The sequence below is a fragment of the Quercus lobata genome, chromosome 11 (genome assembly GCF_001633185.2).
Source record: "Quercus lobata isolate SW786 chromosome 11, ValleyOak3.0 Primary Assembly, whole genome shotgun sequence".
Lineage (NCBI taxonomy): Eukaryota > Viridiplantae > Streptophyta > Magnoliopsida > Fagales > Fagaceae > Quercus > Quercus lobata.
The window spans coordinates 35,247,484-35,260,848 of NC_044914.1; the positions used below are offsets into that span (position 1 = coordinate 35,247,484).

At 36.5% G+C, this 13,365-nt stretch overlaps 1 protein-coding gene across 2 annotated transcripts; it reads right to left on the minus strand.

Moving 5' to 3' along the window:
- Positions 1-532: 532 nt before the first annotated feature.
- On the minus strand, positions 533-3,871 carry LOC115967607 (PI-PLC X domain-containing protein At5g67130-like). Of its 2 annotated transcripts, XM_031086742.1 has the most exons (8): positions 3,736-3,871; positions 3,591-3,656; positions 3,368-3,487; positions 3,123-3,260; positions 2,281-2,370; positions 1,480-1,783; positions 1,094-1,317; positions 533-940 (listed from the first exon to the last, which is right to left on the minus strand). In XM_031086742.1, exons 1-8 carry the CDS (start codon positions 3,739-3,741, stop codon positions 842-844), a joined length of 1,047 nt encoding a protein of 348 aa, XP_030942602.1. In that variant the 5' UTR covers positions 3,742-3,871; the 3' UTR covers positions 533-841. The 2 variants fall into 2 exon arrangements, with proteins under 2 accessions (XP_030942602.1, XP_030942603.1); XM_031086743.1 differs by lacking the exon at positions 2,281-2,370.
- Between the last annotated feature and the right edge of the window lie 9,494 nt (positions 3,872-13,365).

Genomic DNA, 13,365 nt, shown 5'->3' on the forward strand with positions numbered 1-13,365 from the left:
TTCTTTTTCTTTTATTTTTTCCTTACATTTTTGTACAAATATCCACATGTATTCAATAAGCACTAAATCTTCAAGTGTATGTACTTATGAATTGAGATTAGGTGCAATACCTACACCTGATACAATAGCTCTCATCGGCTGAGATTGAGAGTTGAAATAAGCAACTTTTGATCTCAGCCATTGAATAAAAAAAGTTAATAAATTAAAGTTAAAAAGTAAATGTGGTAAAAATATTTTGTGAATAGTGAAGGATAATATTAATTGGCAATACCCTAAATATTGCAGCCAATCCAAATCCATAGACTTATACCTTTGATAGCAGATTCTACATTTTGGAACCCAATTATTTTTTATTTAGGTTTAGGGGGGTTTCAATTGTCGAAACCAATTGACTGAACCCATCTAATTGAAAGAAGTCCAAACTCCAAATCTAGGGTGTGCTACCGTGTACCCACTAGTACCCACTAACACTACCGTGGGAAGGTTCATCAAATAATACTTTTTTCCAGCTTTCAATGGAGAACTCCAAACAAAAATGAAGAGTGTAATTTCTATATTCATATTGACAATGATAACCACCAAAAGTTAACTAATACATATATTGGGTGCAGGGCCTTTGAACTGTTTCTGCTGCTAATATGCAAAGCTGGATTCATGTGTTACTGATACATAATTTACATATATTGGCTACTGGGGCCTAGAGGGGCTAGGTGCTCCAGAACTGTCATATTTTAATAACCTTCAAGTGTTTGGACTTAAATCTTTGCCAATTTCTAACTTTCTAATAAGTTCATGAATATTAAAAAAGAGAAAAACAAAAGGAAACTGATTTGTTCTTATTTCATACCTTGCAATAGGCTATATTTCCATGCCCACAAACTAAATGACCATTTGCTACATCTACAGCTTCTGGGGCTGAGGCTCCACCACCAGCACTCCTCTGAAATGTTCATATGCAATACTATTATATATCTGCTGAGTTTTTATCTCATTCTTATCACCCCCAAAAAGTTATTCAAAGAGAAGGAAAAAGAAGACAAAAAAACAAAATCATGTTCTTAGGCTATTGGCTTTGTCATGCAAAATACCATACCTTGTAGAAATCAACAGCAATGAAATTAGGCCACCGATTACCCGCTGCCTTATAACACGAATCCAGCATACCAAGTAGCGGAGCTGAATTATCTTTGCAAGCTTCAATTATATTTGGGACACTCCGGAAATAGTTCACTACAACTAGTGACCTCGAGGTCGTGTTCATGGGAGGCGATTCGGAGCGGTTTGGGCACAAGCCATCTATCATACCACCATTCCCGTCTATAGTGCACAATAAATGGAGAGTGGGAGATTTAAACCCAAATTCTTGACTATGAGAGAATCGAGCAATGTTCATTAAACTATAAAACTATTATATGATGCAAACCATTCGTAGTCCAATATATATACACTACAAAATAGGAGAAGCATAACAAGACTTACATTGGTTTTCTACTGTGTATTTCCACTGATAGGCAATCCCTTCAGATGCCTCCTTAGTTTGGTTTGAAGTGAAAACTACTAAGCGCTGATTTTTATTCACCATATTATCAACTGTTGGCCAATCTTTACCATGTCCTGGCATTCGACTTGATGGAAACCAGAATTTCCTTAAGCCAGCGGCATCAAACACTTTAGTTAGGCCATTTGTTGATGTAACATGGTCTTCAAGGATAATGGTGATTATCTCCGATGGGTTTGCTTCAAGAAAGATTTTAATCTCTTGCAGAACATTAATGGCTGGTTGCTGGTAAATCAGATTTTATAACAATGACTTGTTTTAAATTATGTGCAATTAATGATAAATAAAAATTAATAGATTTTTCTGAAACTAGAAAAGAAAATTTCAGATTCAATTTTTAATCCATTGAAAGTTCGTTGCCATATGGACTACAGAAAATCTTGGAAATTAAGAATTAGATGATGCTACCTCAACTTATACAATGTTCTTAAGAATTATGATGATTCTTTTTTTGAGAAAGAAGAATTATGATGATTCAAGCTAGCTTAACTCATATCTCTAAATGGACAATTTTTATCCCTAGTCCAAATTGGTTTGGAGGAATTTCTTTCAATCCATTACGGGTGATTCATAAGACCATCCATATATGACTAAAAGTACATGTAGACAATCATTTCAATAGCTACGTAGTGAGTAGGACAAGTTTTCCTCCTAATCTATTTGGAGATAAACTCTATTCTTTCTAAATGTATGTGTGGTTACCATTAATATTGCACACTTACAAAAGCTGTAACGTCGCTACATTGGCCATGACACAACCAAATATCATCCTTGAAGTCGTAAGTATCAAGCATCAACCCTCGAACTCCATTCTAGGAAAAATAAAATAAAATAAAATAGTTCATTTCCAAATGGTACAAAGATATTGATATCAATTTGGATTGAAATTAAATTGTACATTTCCTTTCCTAGAAGCGATAACAAAGCCACATTAACACTAGGGGTGTCTCTACTTTCAAATTATCCACACACAAAAAAACACACACACACTAAGGGTGACCTTTCTGTTTCCCCTCATAATTTTGGAAATCAATGAATCTCTTCAAAAATGAATATTGGTTGACGTTAGATTTAAATAGAAATCTTGCCTTATACCTCAATTGGTACTTTATTTAAATTCCCTTCTCCCATTATAATTATCAATTATTTAAATATATATAAATGTATTCTGTTTCCAAAATGTTAAAACCTATAGCTATGAATTATAAAAATGGCTTCAAATAATAACAATAATAATAACCACATTTAAAATAAATAAATAAAAATTATAAAAAAAGAAAAAAAAAAAAAAAAAGAAGAATAAAAAAGAAAAAGAGCTTTCAATGTTACCGACAAGGATGTTCAAACCGCTAAATTATTATAGAATCTCTTTATTCACCCGAATATGCTTAAATTGACCTCTATAAATCTTTCTGTCTCTGCAATTTTCTTTTATTTTTCATATTTTCTAAATAGTCGCTCTTATCTTGCATTGTTTTCTCCTCTCTCTTAAACCATACAGAAAAAGTAATCTAAAATCTTCTGGAAATAGAACAAAACAAAAACAAATTAATTAGTAACATACTTGGAGCTGAGAAGTAATGGAGTCCTCCTGGTTTGTGGGAGCCAGAATTATAGAGCCTGTCCCTGACTTCACTCCTATCCTCGCATATGCATTGTGCGTGGTAAGCCATGAGTACCTGTTAAACTTCAAACCCTTCACCTGGCCAACATAAATTCATAAACACCATCACAAATATTAGTTCTCATCCTAAACAAGAAAAACCAGAAAACCCAATAAGACACACAAAAATAATGAGTATGGAAGACCTTAGAAGTGGGACTGATGGGTTGTGTTCGAGTACAGCGTGGCCTTACGCCAGCTGAGAGGCAAACCTCACAGTGCAAACCCGGGTCGCAGTTTTGGCTTTGGAAACATGTTTGTCCCTCCTGTTAAAAGACCATTGATAAACAAGAAATCGGTACAAAGAAGAGAGAGTTCAGTCCTAGCTAGGATGATGATTCTGATTGATTCTTTTATGATATTGAATACCTTGCCCGCAGTGGTACAGCCAAAGAGAAGAGCTGCCACACACAGAGTTGCAGCTAAGATTATTCTCTGCAGGTAAATACGAAGTATTGAGGACTTGATTAAGCATTGAAAGCAAGAAAAGGATGCTGAGTAGAAAGGTAAATACCTCCATCTCTGGTATGTGGTTGGATTACAGAGAAAAATAAGTGTTTTGAATCAATATCATGGATGGACCTATGTTGGAGCCAAGACGGCCTCCCCAAAATTTTATAATGTATAGTTTTTATTTTTTTTTGAGAAATAATGTATAGTTATTAGATAAAAGTGCTTAAAACTTGGCTTCCCCAATAATAACTTTATTTAAAGATTCTACCCAAAAAAAAAAAAAACTTTATTTAAAGATTTTTACGGTCGAATAAATAACTTGGGATGGAACCTCCTACACAAAAATAAAAACAAAAAATTTTGGGGATCCAACCCTGCCTATATCAGGTAACTTGGGATCAAATTCCCATTCCTCATTGTTGTAATTAGCAAATTATAAACAACAAAAAATCGCTATAAAGCGGTCACTGTTAGGGTCAAATTTTGTATGATGGCAAATCTGAGTTAAAACGCATTTTTAATGTATTTGAGACTCAATTTTTAGTGTTTATAAGTACTTAAAGAACTACATTTGAAGACACAAGAAAATAACTTAAGAATCTACTCAAAATAGTGTCTTCTTTGATGTCTCGACACTTGCCGATTGATCGAGGTCACTTGAACCTTGACACTAGCTTGACACTGACTGATCAATCAAGTTTCATGAATCTTAACTTCTAAGTTTTATGTCAGATGAAGTGGCAACCTCAAAATTCATGCACTAGGATACTAGAACAACTTAAATTGTACTTTTCACAGTCGTCCTCATTAGAGATCTAGGAGAACTACTTTGTGACATGATAGAGAGAGATTTTCAAATTCAGAGCACTCTATACTGGAGAACCGACTGCGACATTATACGCCTAGGATTTTGCATCAAGCTGCGTTTCCGGAAGTACAAAGTTTAGTATGTTTCAATCAAGATTGCTACACCTACTGCCTTCAATAATCAAAGTGTAATTGTGTGAAGTGAAGTCACAGATTGGATTACCGTGTACCAAGGAGTAGGTATTTCGAGATTCATATGAAAAGTAGTCCTACCAGGTTGGAGCTGCACTAGGAAAATTCAAAAAGTTCTATTATAAGAAGGTATTTCAGGATTAAGTATATTCTATGTACTTGTAACTTCAATCTTCATAGTGAAATCTTCAAGATTGGTGGTTACCTTTAAACCACTCGTTGGGGTTTTTCCCATCCAGATTTTTCCTATCATGACCATATTTTTGTGTAAAAATTTATTTTTAAAACTCTAGATTGTCGATATGGTTGTACCTTTATTAATTGAATTGAACCATTAGATAATTGAACTTAATTAATCAACTTGGGTAATTAGTTCATTGAATTGGGGTTAATTTCAACCTACCAGACATAAATTTGAATATTATCTTTTTTTTTTTTTTTTTAACTTTAAAATTTTAGCATTTATTAACTTTTGTTAGAAGTATAAGCCAAAGGTCCATGTCTGATGTTATCCGAGCCCTGCTTGTTTTGTTCTAAGGTTTTCTAACTAAATTTAGTAAATCTAACCAAAGTTAGTTTAGTTTGTTACTTTCATAAATATCTGCATTTTAGTTGTTTTACTTACACAATTATATTGCACTCTTCAACATTTCCCAGTACTTTTAAAGGAGTAACAAGGAGAAATAGGTGACCTTTTTGTTAGTACTTTTCTCCTTTTTCTAATTTTTCCCTTTGTTTCTTTCAAGCTAGATTCTAGAGCAATGCCAAACATCTTAAAGAAATGAGTAATACTACGGTCTTAACATTTTTACAACAAAACTTAGGTAGCGTAAACTGTCATTGGTTATATATAGGGTGGGTTTGGATTCAGCATTTGCTGAATCCTGCGTCCACGTTTTTCCCTTTTCTTTTTTTTTAATTTTATTTTTTTTCACTTTCACGCATTTAAGGAGAGACAGATTTTACTGTTCAGAGACAATTTTCACTATTCATGCACTGTTTCGTCACTGTTCACGTACTGTAGCAGCACTGTTTACGCATTTAAAAATATTAAAAATGGGTCTCACGGTACTTTTCACACATTTAAAAATTATTTTGCTACAGTGTTTTCAGTTTTCAGTTTTCAGTTTCAACAACAATAAGTTCAATCCAAACGGACCCATAGTCTGTCTATCGTTGACATCATTTTTTTATCTACCAGTAATAACTTGATAGCTATGATTTGTTATAAAGTGTTCATTTTAAAATTGCTTATTTTCGGAAGTTTATTTGCATAATATGAGATAAAAAGCTAAAAACTAGTTTATTTTCAAAATTTTGAAAGTTAAATTATTTGAAATAAAGTTGAAACAAAAAGTAATGTGAGACCTACAAACAATACATAAAATAAGCTAAAAGTTAGCTTATAATCACTTCTCAAACCCACACGAAAATGTTGGGAACATAATATTACCCTAAAGAAATTGTTACTTGACCCAAGCCAAGAGCATGATTAGTATTTTATTTTTTTTATTTTTTGATAGGGGGTATTTAATTTCTTGATCCAAATAGTGCATTGTAATTAAATAAAAAAATAGAATTAATGAAAGTGAATTAATTCTTTCATTGCTGAAAATAGATGATGAACGTCAGGGGCAATTAAATGGGAAATATAAAAGTATTTGAAGTCAAATATTGATATAAGAATTTTGAAATGTCAATTTCAAAACAAGTGAAAAAATGTTCGAGAAAAAAAAAAAAAAAAAACAAACAAAAACAAAAACAAGGTTATTAGTGTGATTTCAGCATACCGCGTACGTCCGAGTAAAACTGTGCAATTTTTTTTTTATCATTTATTTATTTATTTAGCTATAGGCCATTGCACCATATTTTCTCTATATTTTTGTATCCTTGCTACCAAAAACTTAAAATGGAAAACACTAATCTCTTTATTAGAATTTGAGTGTAGGCTTATTCCATAGCATTTTGTTTGTAATAAATTTCAAGTTTAAAATGTAATCCAGACATTGGAAAATCTAGTCAAAGTCTAAATTTAAAAGTTAGCAGTATATAGTACAAGCAAGGTTTGTTGGGAAAAATTCTATATAACTGTGAATAAATTTCAGCAAACACAGTGAAAGTATAACCATACAAGAACACAAAAATTTATGTGAAAACCCTTTCTCCTTGGAGAAAAAAACCACGGGATAAACTCTGAATAATTTCACTTTATTAAATAGAGATTACAACATTTAGAGATAGAATTTGAGTAAAGAAAAAACTCTCTTTATCTTTTCACTCACTACTCTGTTTCTCACTATATATCTCACAATTTTCTCTTACTCTCTCTATTTTTCTCTTCTCTTTTTGCTTGCTTTCACTCACATAGTTCTTCAAGACTATACTTAGTCGTCACACTCTGGGACTTTATTCTTTTTCCCTTCTCCACTTCACCAAATGGCCGAATGGCCTTTCCTTATATTTCTTCACCTTTTTCTTCTTTTCTTCCTTCCACACTCTTCACATCAAGTCACAATAAATGCAAGCCAACTTATCTTGACTTTTGTACATAAAGATGATTTCAATTCTTCTCATTGGAAAACTTCTCCAGCAAGTTCAATCTGCTTTGTTGACTTCTTGGCCATTTTTCAACAACCTCATTTAATGAGCTAAGACAAAGTGTGGGCTAGACCCACGTGATATAATGCACACCCAACAATCTCCCCCTCCAACCCATTACAAAGGAGATCTTCTATACAACTCTTCAGTTAGAATTCATTTCGGCCAAGCCAACATCAGACTCAACCTTCTTCATTATCTTCACTAATACTGAGAAAATTTCATCATAATTAATTCCTTTCGTTTACAAATAATATATTTCACTTTGGATATCCTTAATCCAATTTCTTGGCTCCCTATCATTAGAAGCCCAAATATTCTCGAAACTAATTGCACGATGTTCTTTAATACACCTCCTTTCAAGAGGTTCAACAATCTCTAGTGGAGGATATTGCTCCCCCTACTCAAGACCTTCACAATCTTTCACTTCATTATTCTTCCTAGCATCATGATATTTTTCATCAAATATCACTTTCTCATTTAAATCACTTTCTGGTAGAGAGAATTTTACTCTCTTGGCTGCAACACCATTAATATCAACTCTCAACTGTAGAGTTTTCTCAAAAACTTTGACTGCATTGGACTTTTTCTTACAAGCCCTCACATGAGTTCTGTACATGCCACAATAAGCACGCCCTCTAGCAATAACTAATAGTCCTTTACAAAGTTTCCATCTTCCATTGCCAAGATGGTTACAATAACCAACTCGATCCATAGCCAGTGTAGAAAGCACATTCATCCTTAAATCCGGAACATGTCGCACATCCTTTACCATCAATGTGCAACCAATATTTGTCTTGATGCATACATCACCAATTCCCACAATTTTTGAATAACTGGAGTTACCCATCTTCACAACACCAAAGTCGCCTGCTTTGTATGTGGTGAACAATCTTTTCATGGGGATAACATGGTGGGAGGTTGCTGAATCAACAACCCACTAGCCCTCGTGGAGTCCTTCACAGATTCACACTCAAATTATTCAAACAACCAACAAAAAAGTAAACAACAAGGAAAAACACTCCACAATAGGAAACTCAGGCAATTGATTTCTCTAAACTCAAATATTACAAAATTTCAACCTAAGTATTACAATAGATAACTCTCATGTTCCCGCGGTGTTACCTTTACTCTCTCTCTCTCTCTCTCTCTCTCTCTCTCTCTCTCTCTCTCTCTCGACCTCCTTTAAGTAGCTTATCATTCTCTGGTCTTTAGCTTCGAATTCGCCTATAATCTGACTAACAACTAGCCATGAATCACAGTGTAACTGTACTCTGTCTACCCCTACTTGTCTAGACATTCTAAGCCCCGCAAGGAGAGCTTCATACTCTGCCTCATTATTTGACACAAGAAAACCCAGCCTGAATGATTTTTCCACTCTGACTCCTTTCAGAGAGATGATTATAATTCCAACCTCTACCCCTCGGCAGTTCGATGCTCCATCCACATACACATGCCATATTTGTTCTCATGGTACCATTGCCCTGCATCCCTCTATTAGCAAAACGTCAGCTTGCCTAGGAGTGAATTAGGCAACAAAATCTACTCAAACCTACCCTTTGATGGAAGTCTGAGGCCTATACTGAATATCAAAAGCTCCAAAAAGGCTCCCCATTTGGCTATCCTTCTCGTGAAATCTGACCTCCTGAGCAATGGGTGCTCAGTTAGCACAACTATTATATGGGCTTGAAAATAGTAGGACAATCTCTGTACGACATGAATTATTGCAAGCACAGCTTTTTACAAAGGGAGATAATGTGTTTCTGCTTCCACCAGAGTCTTACTCATCGCATGATCAGTCACAACTAAATACATATACAGCGTTTCTCCAGGTACCGGCCTTGACAAGACGGGAGCTTGAGATAAATACAACTTCAGTTCATCAAATGCTTACTGGCATTCATCTATCCACTGAAAGCCTTTCCACTTCTTCAGCAGTTGGAAGAAAGGTCAACACCTATCCACAAACTGCGAAATGAATTGATTAAGAGCCGCAGTCATCCTAGTAAGTCACTGGACCACTTTAGGGTTCCTAGGAGACTTCAAACTTTGCAAAGCTATAATTTGATATGGATTAACTTCTATACCTCAGTAAGTCACCAAATAACCCAAAAACTTCCCCGACCTGACCCCAAAGGCACGCTTAGAAGCATTCAATGTACTTCCGCAATGTCTCAAAGGTCATTAGGAGATCCTTAAGGTGATCTTCATTGGCCTTACTCTTTACCACCATGTCATCTATATAAGCCTTCATATTCCTTCCCAATTGCTCTTTGAACATCTTGGTAACCATTCTTTGATAAGTGGACCCCACATTCTTCAAATCGAATGGCATGACCTTGTAATGAAAATTACCAGTAGGGGTAATGAAAAAGTTTTTCTCTTGGTCTTTGGGGGCCAAAGTTATCTGATGGTACCCCTGAAACACATCAAGAAAGCTCAACCTAGGGTGCCTAAAAGTTTCATCAATATGCTTATCAATCTTGGGTAAGGGGAAAGGCTTTCGGACACACCTTGTTCAGATCTGTGAAGTTCACACATACTCACCACTTTCCATTCTTCTTTTTCACCACTACCGTGTTAGCTAACCGCTTGGGATTTAAAAAAAAAAAAAACCCTCCTTAATTGCCCTAGCTTCTCTGAGTCTATCTACCTCTTCCTTTACTATCCCGACGTGTATATCCAAGGACTTGCGAGGCTTCTACTTCTTCGATGGACACCGAGAGTCAACATTAAGCCGATGACAGATAAAATTCGGATTTACCCCAGATGCTTTATATGGACTTCATGCAAACACATCTAAATTGCTTACTAGAAACAAGATTAATTCTACTTTTTCCAAGACAAGAAGGTTAGCTCCTACCTGGAAGTATTTATCCCCAAGGTTAATGTGTATTTTCTCCAATCGCTCACATGTGTCCTCGGGTGGAGACTGTAGCTACCATAAGGGATTTGCCAATTAAGGCTCTCCTTCATACCTATGCCCCACGGTGGCTATCTGGCATCTCCGTGCCATACTCTAGTCTCCGTGTATTTCTGCAATGCCTTGCTCGATGGGGAATTTTATCTTCTGATGTAAAGAAGAAGGAACTATACTAATGGAGTGAATTCAAGGACGTCCAAGAATTGCTATATAAGTTGAGTATGAGTGCACTACTATAAAGTGGACCATTTCCTTTCTTCCTTCCACTTCCATGGGAAGAGTCACCTGTCTAGCTGGCAGAACGATACTTCCGTCAAAGGCCACCAAGGGGTTGTTATACTCTGTCAAATCTTCAGGGGTAAGTCCTAACCCTTCATATAGGTCAAGGTACATTATTTCTGCTCCACTTCCTTGATCTACCATAACCCTTTTTACATCAAAGCCCCCAATCCGCAATGTAATTACCAGTGCATCTTCATTGGGCTAAATAGTATCCATAAGGTCTTTTCCCATAAAGCCAATGCATTCGTCTTCCCAATGTCTCTTTTTAGGTGTAGGATCTTCCAATTCTGAGTCAGAAATTGAATTCACGGTCAATATCCACGGTGGAGTTCTCATAGTCTCCTCTTGCTTCCTAACCGCGTGTATTACCCCTATGAGCCCCCGAGCTAATGTTGAAGTTCTTGAAGTAGTTGCCCCTTTTAGGTCTTGCAGATGAGAATCTTCCCAGACTAAGAATTCTCCCAAATAACCTGCCTTTTCAAGTTGGTGCAAGTGGTCCTTTAGGGTTCGGCAATCCTTAATTGTATGCCCTTGGTCCCGATGATATAAGCAATAAAGGCTCTGGTTTATTCTCGTAACATCCCCACTCATCTTGTTCAGCCAACGGAAGTATGGCTCATTCTTTATTTTTTTTCTACAATTTGGTATACAGGTTCTTTGTACAACGAACTAACCATTTCGAGCCTCATCTTCTAAGCCTGAGAGAAGAAGTCCCTTCAAGATCGGGGAGCTTGATCTACCTTAACCTCTTTCTTCTCTACAATGGGTACTTTTGCTTTAGCCTTATCTTGCAACTAGTCATCTTCTAACCTCTTATACACCTTCACCCGCTCTATTAATTTATTCATATCCGTGACCGACTTCAATGCCAGCGAAGCCTTCAAGTTGGAATCGATGGGAAGCCCCACCTTGAAGGTACTTGCAGCAATTCCCCCATTATCTCCCCCGATCTAGTTGTAAAATTCCCAATAACGATCTAAATAAGCTCTAAAGGTTTCGCCTTCCTTCATTGCTGATGAAAAGAGTAAGGCGAAAGGCTTCGAGGTCCTACTACATGTCACAAATCTTGCCCCAAATGCTCTAATTAGCTCATCATATCCTCGAATAGCCACTTTTTCCATCCCATCGAACCACCTCATAGCTATTTACCCCAGGCTTGAAGGAAAAATTTTACACATCAGAGCCTCATTTTTAGAATATATGGCCATGCTTTGGTTATAATGACTGACATGTTCCACAGAATCCGTTTTGCCATAAAAAATAGCGAAAGTTGGCCTTATGAATCCTCGTGGTAAATCAGTTTTCTCAATCTCTTCTGAGAAGGGGGATTGAGATAACTAATGCAGTGTCTTACCCATGGCATTATCACTGGAAACCTTTGGCACTATAGGGACTCGAGATTAAGGGGCTGATGAGTGCTGAGGAATTGGTCCTTTATGCTTCTTCCTGTCTTGCTCTCCCCTTCTATTCTTAGGGTGAGGTGGAGAGACTATCCTCTCCTTGTGCGGAGACTACTCTCGCTCTCCATGGGGAGGGGGTGATCTCGTATCTCGCTTCCTATTCCTATCGTCCAACACGTGTTCATCTACTCGGGAGCGGCTAAGTGGCGGGCTTGGTCCTCTCCGATGATAAAACTCTTTGTCTTTTCGGCGGAGTAACTCCTTATCCTTCTCATTGTTCCTCTGCAACAATGCCACCTGCTCCTTCAACCTTTCCACCTCCCCATCCCTATTATAGTAGAACGGACCTTCTATATTGGTAGCAGTCTCTTCTCCTTGCGGAGGTAGGCTAGGTTATTGTTGAGTTTCTTTATGAACTTCAGATCTCACACGTCGATCCACATGAACAGATTCTTCTAAAATACTAGGTCGCTCTAGATAAGTGAGACCATTCTGTGATCAATTCGCCATAGTCTTAAACTAACCAACTCTTGAGTCTTCTACTTAATAGAGTAATTTCCACAAATAGCGTCAATTGTGGGACCACAAAAACTAGCCCCCATGGAGTCCTTCATGAATTCACACTTAAATTATTCAAACAACCAACAAATAAATAAACAATAAGGAAAAACACTCCACAATGGGAAATTCAAGCAATTGATTTCTCTAAACTTAAATATTACAATTTCAACCTAAGTATTACAATAGATAACTCTCACATTCCCGCGGTGTTACATTTACTCTCTCTCTCTCTCTCTCTCTCTCATTTTTCTTCTCTATGTTCCTTTTTCTTTTTCTTTTTTCAGCCCCCTCCTCCTTTTGTCTCTCCTCTCCTTTTTATAACTTCAATCCTTGCTCTTATCATTACAACTGTCCTGTTGCCTACCAGAGTCTCAGGGATATTTTCTTTAACTTTATCAAATTTCTCTTCACCCTTATCCTGGAACTCTGACTTTTGGGGGTTTTTTGTAATGTTCAGGCTGTCTTACTTGTATTTAATGTGGCAGAGGTTAGGTAAGAACCCCATCATTAATGCAAAGGCAAAGATCTTTAACCTTCTTGCATGTTCCAGAAGTTTCCCGTGGTTGCAGGAATCTCCTGAAAATCACACGTGGATTATCCATGCACCATACCTTGGGTAAGTTGGCATCTTACCTTTTCCACAGGAACTAATTTCCTGTACCACTCATATTTTCCGTAATACTTAAGATGACCCAACTTTCTTCCTTTCATGGTTTATTACCCATTGAGTATTCCTTTCAATACATAGGCTTGGCCCAATTCTTTTCTCGTGTCCCAATTACTTCTTGGGCTTAAGGCCCGAGTTGTGACTATTCCACTCCCCACAGTTTGTGTAATGATTTAAATGATTGCCCAAGTATTTTTAGACTGTTAGATACCCTTTGGCAAATGACACATCTGTTGGTGAATAGATATATCTTTATGTTTA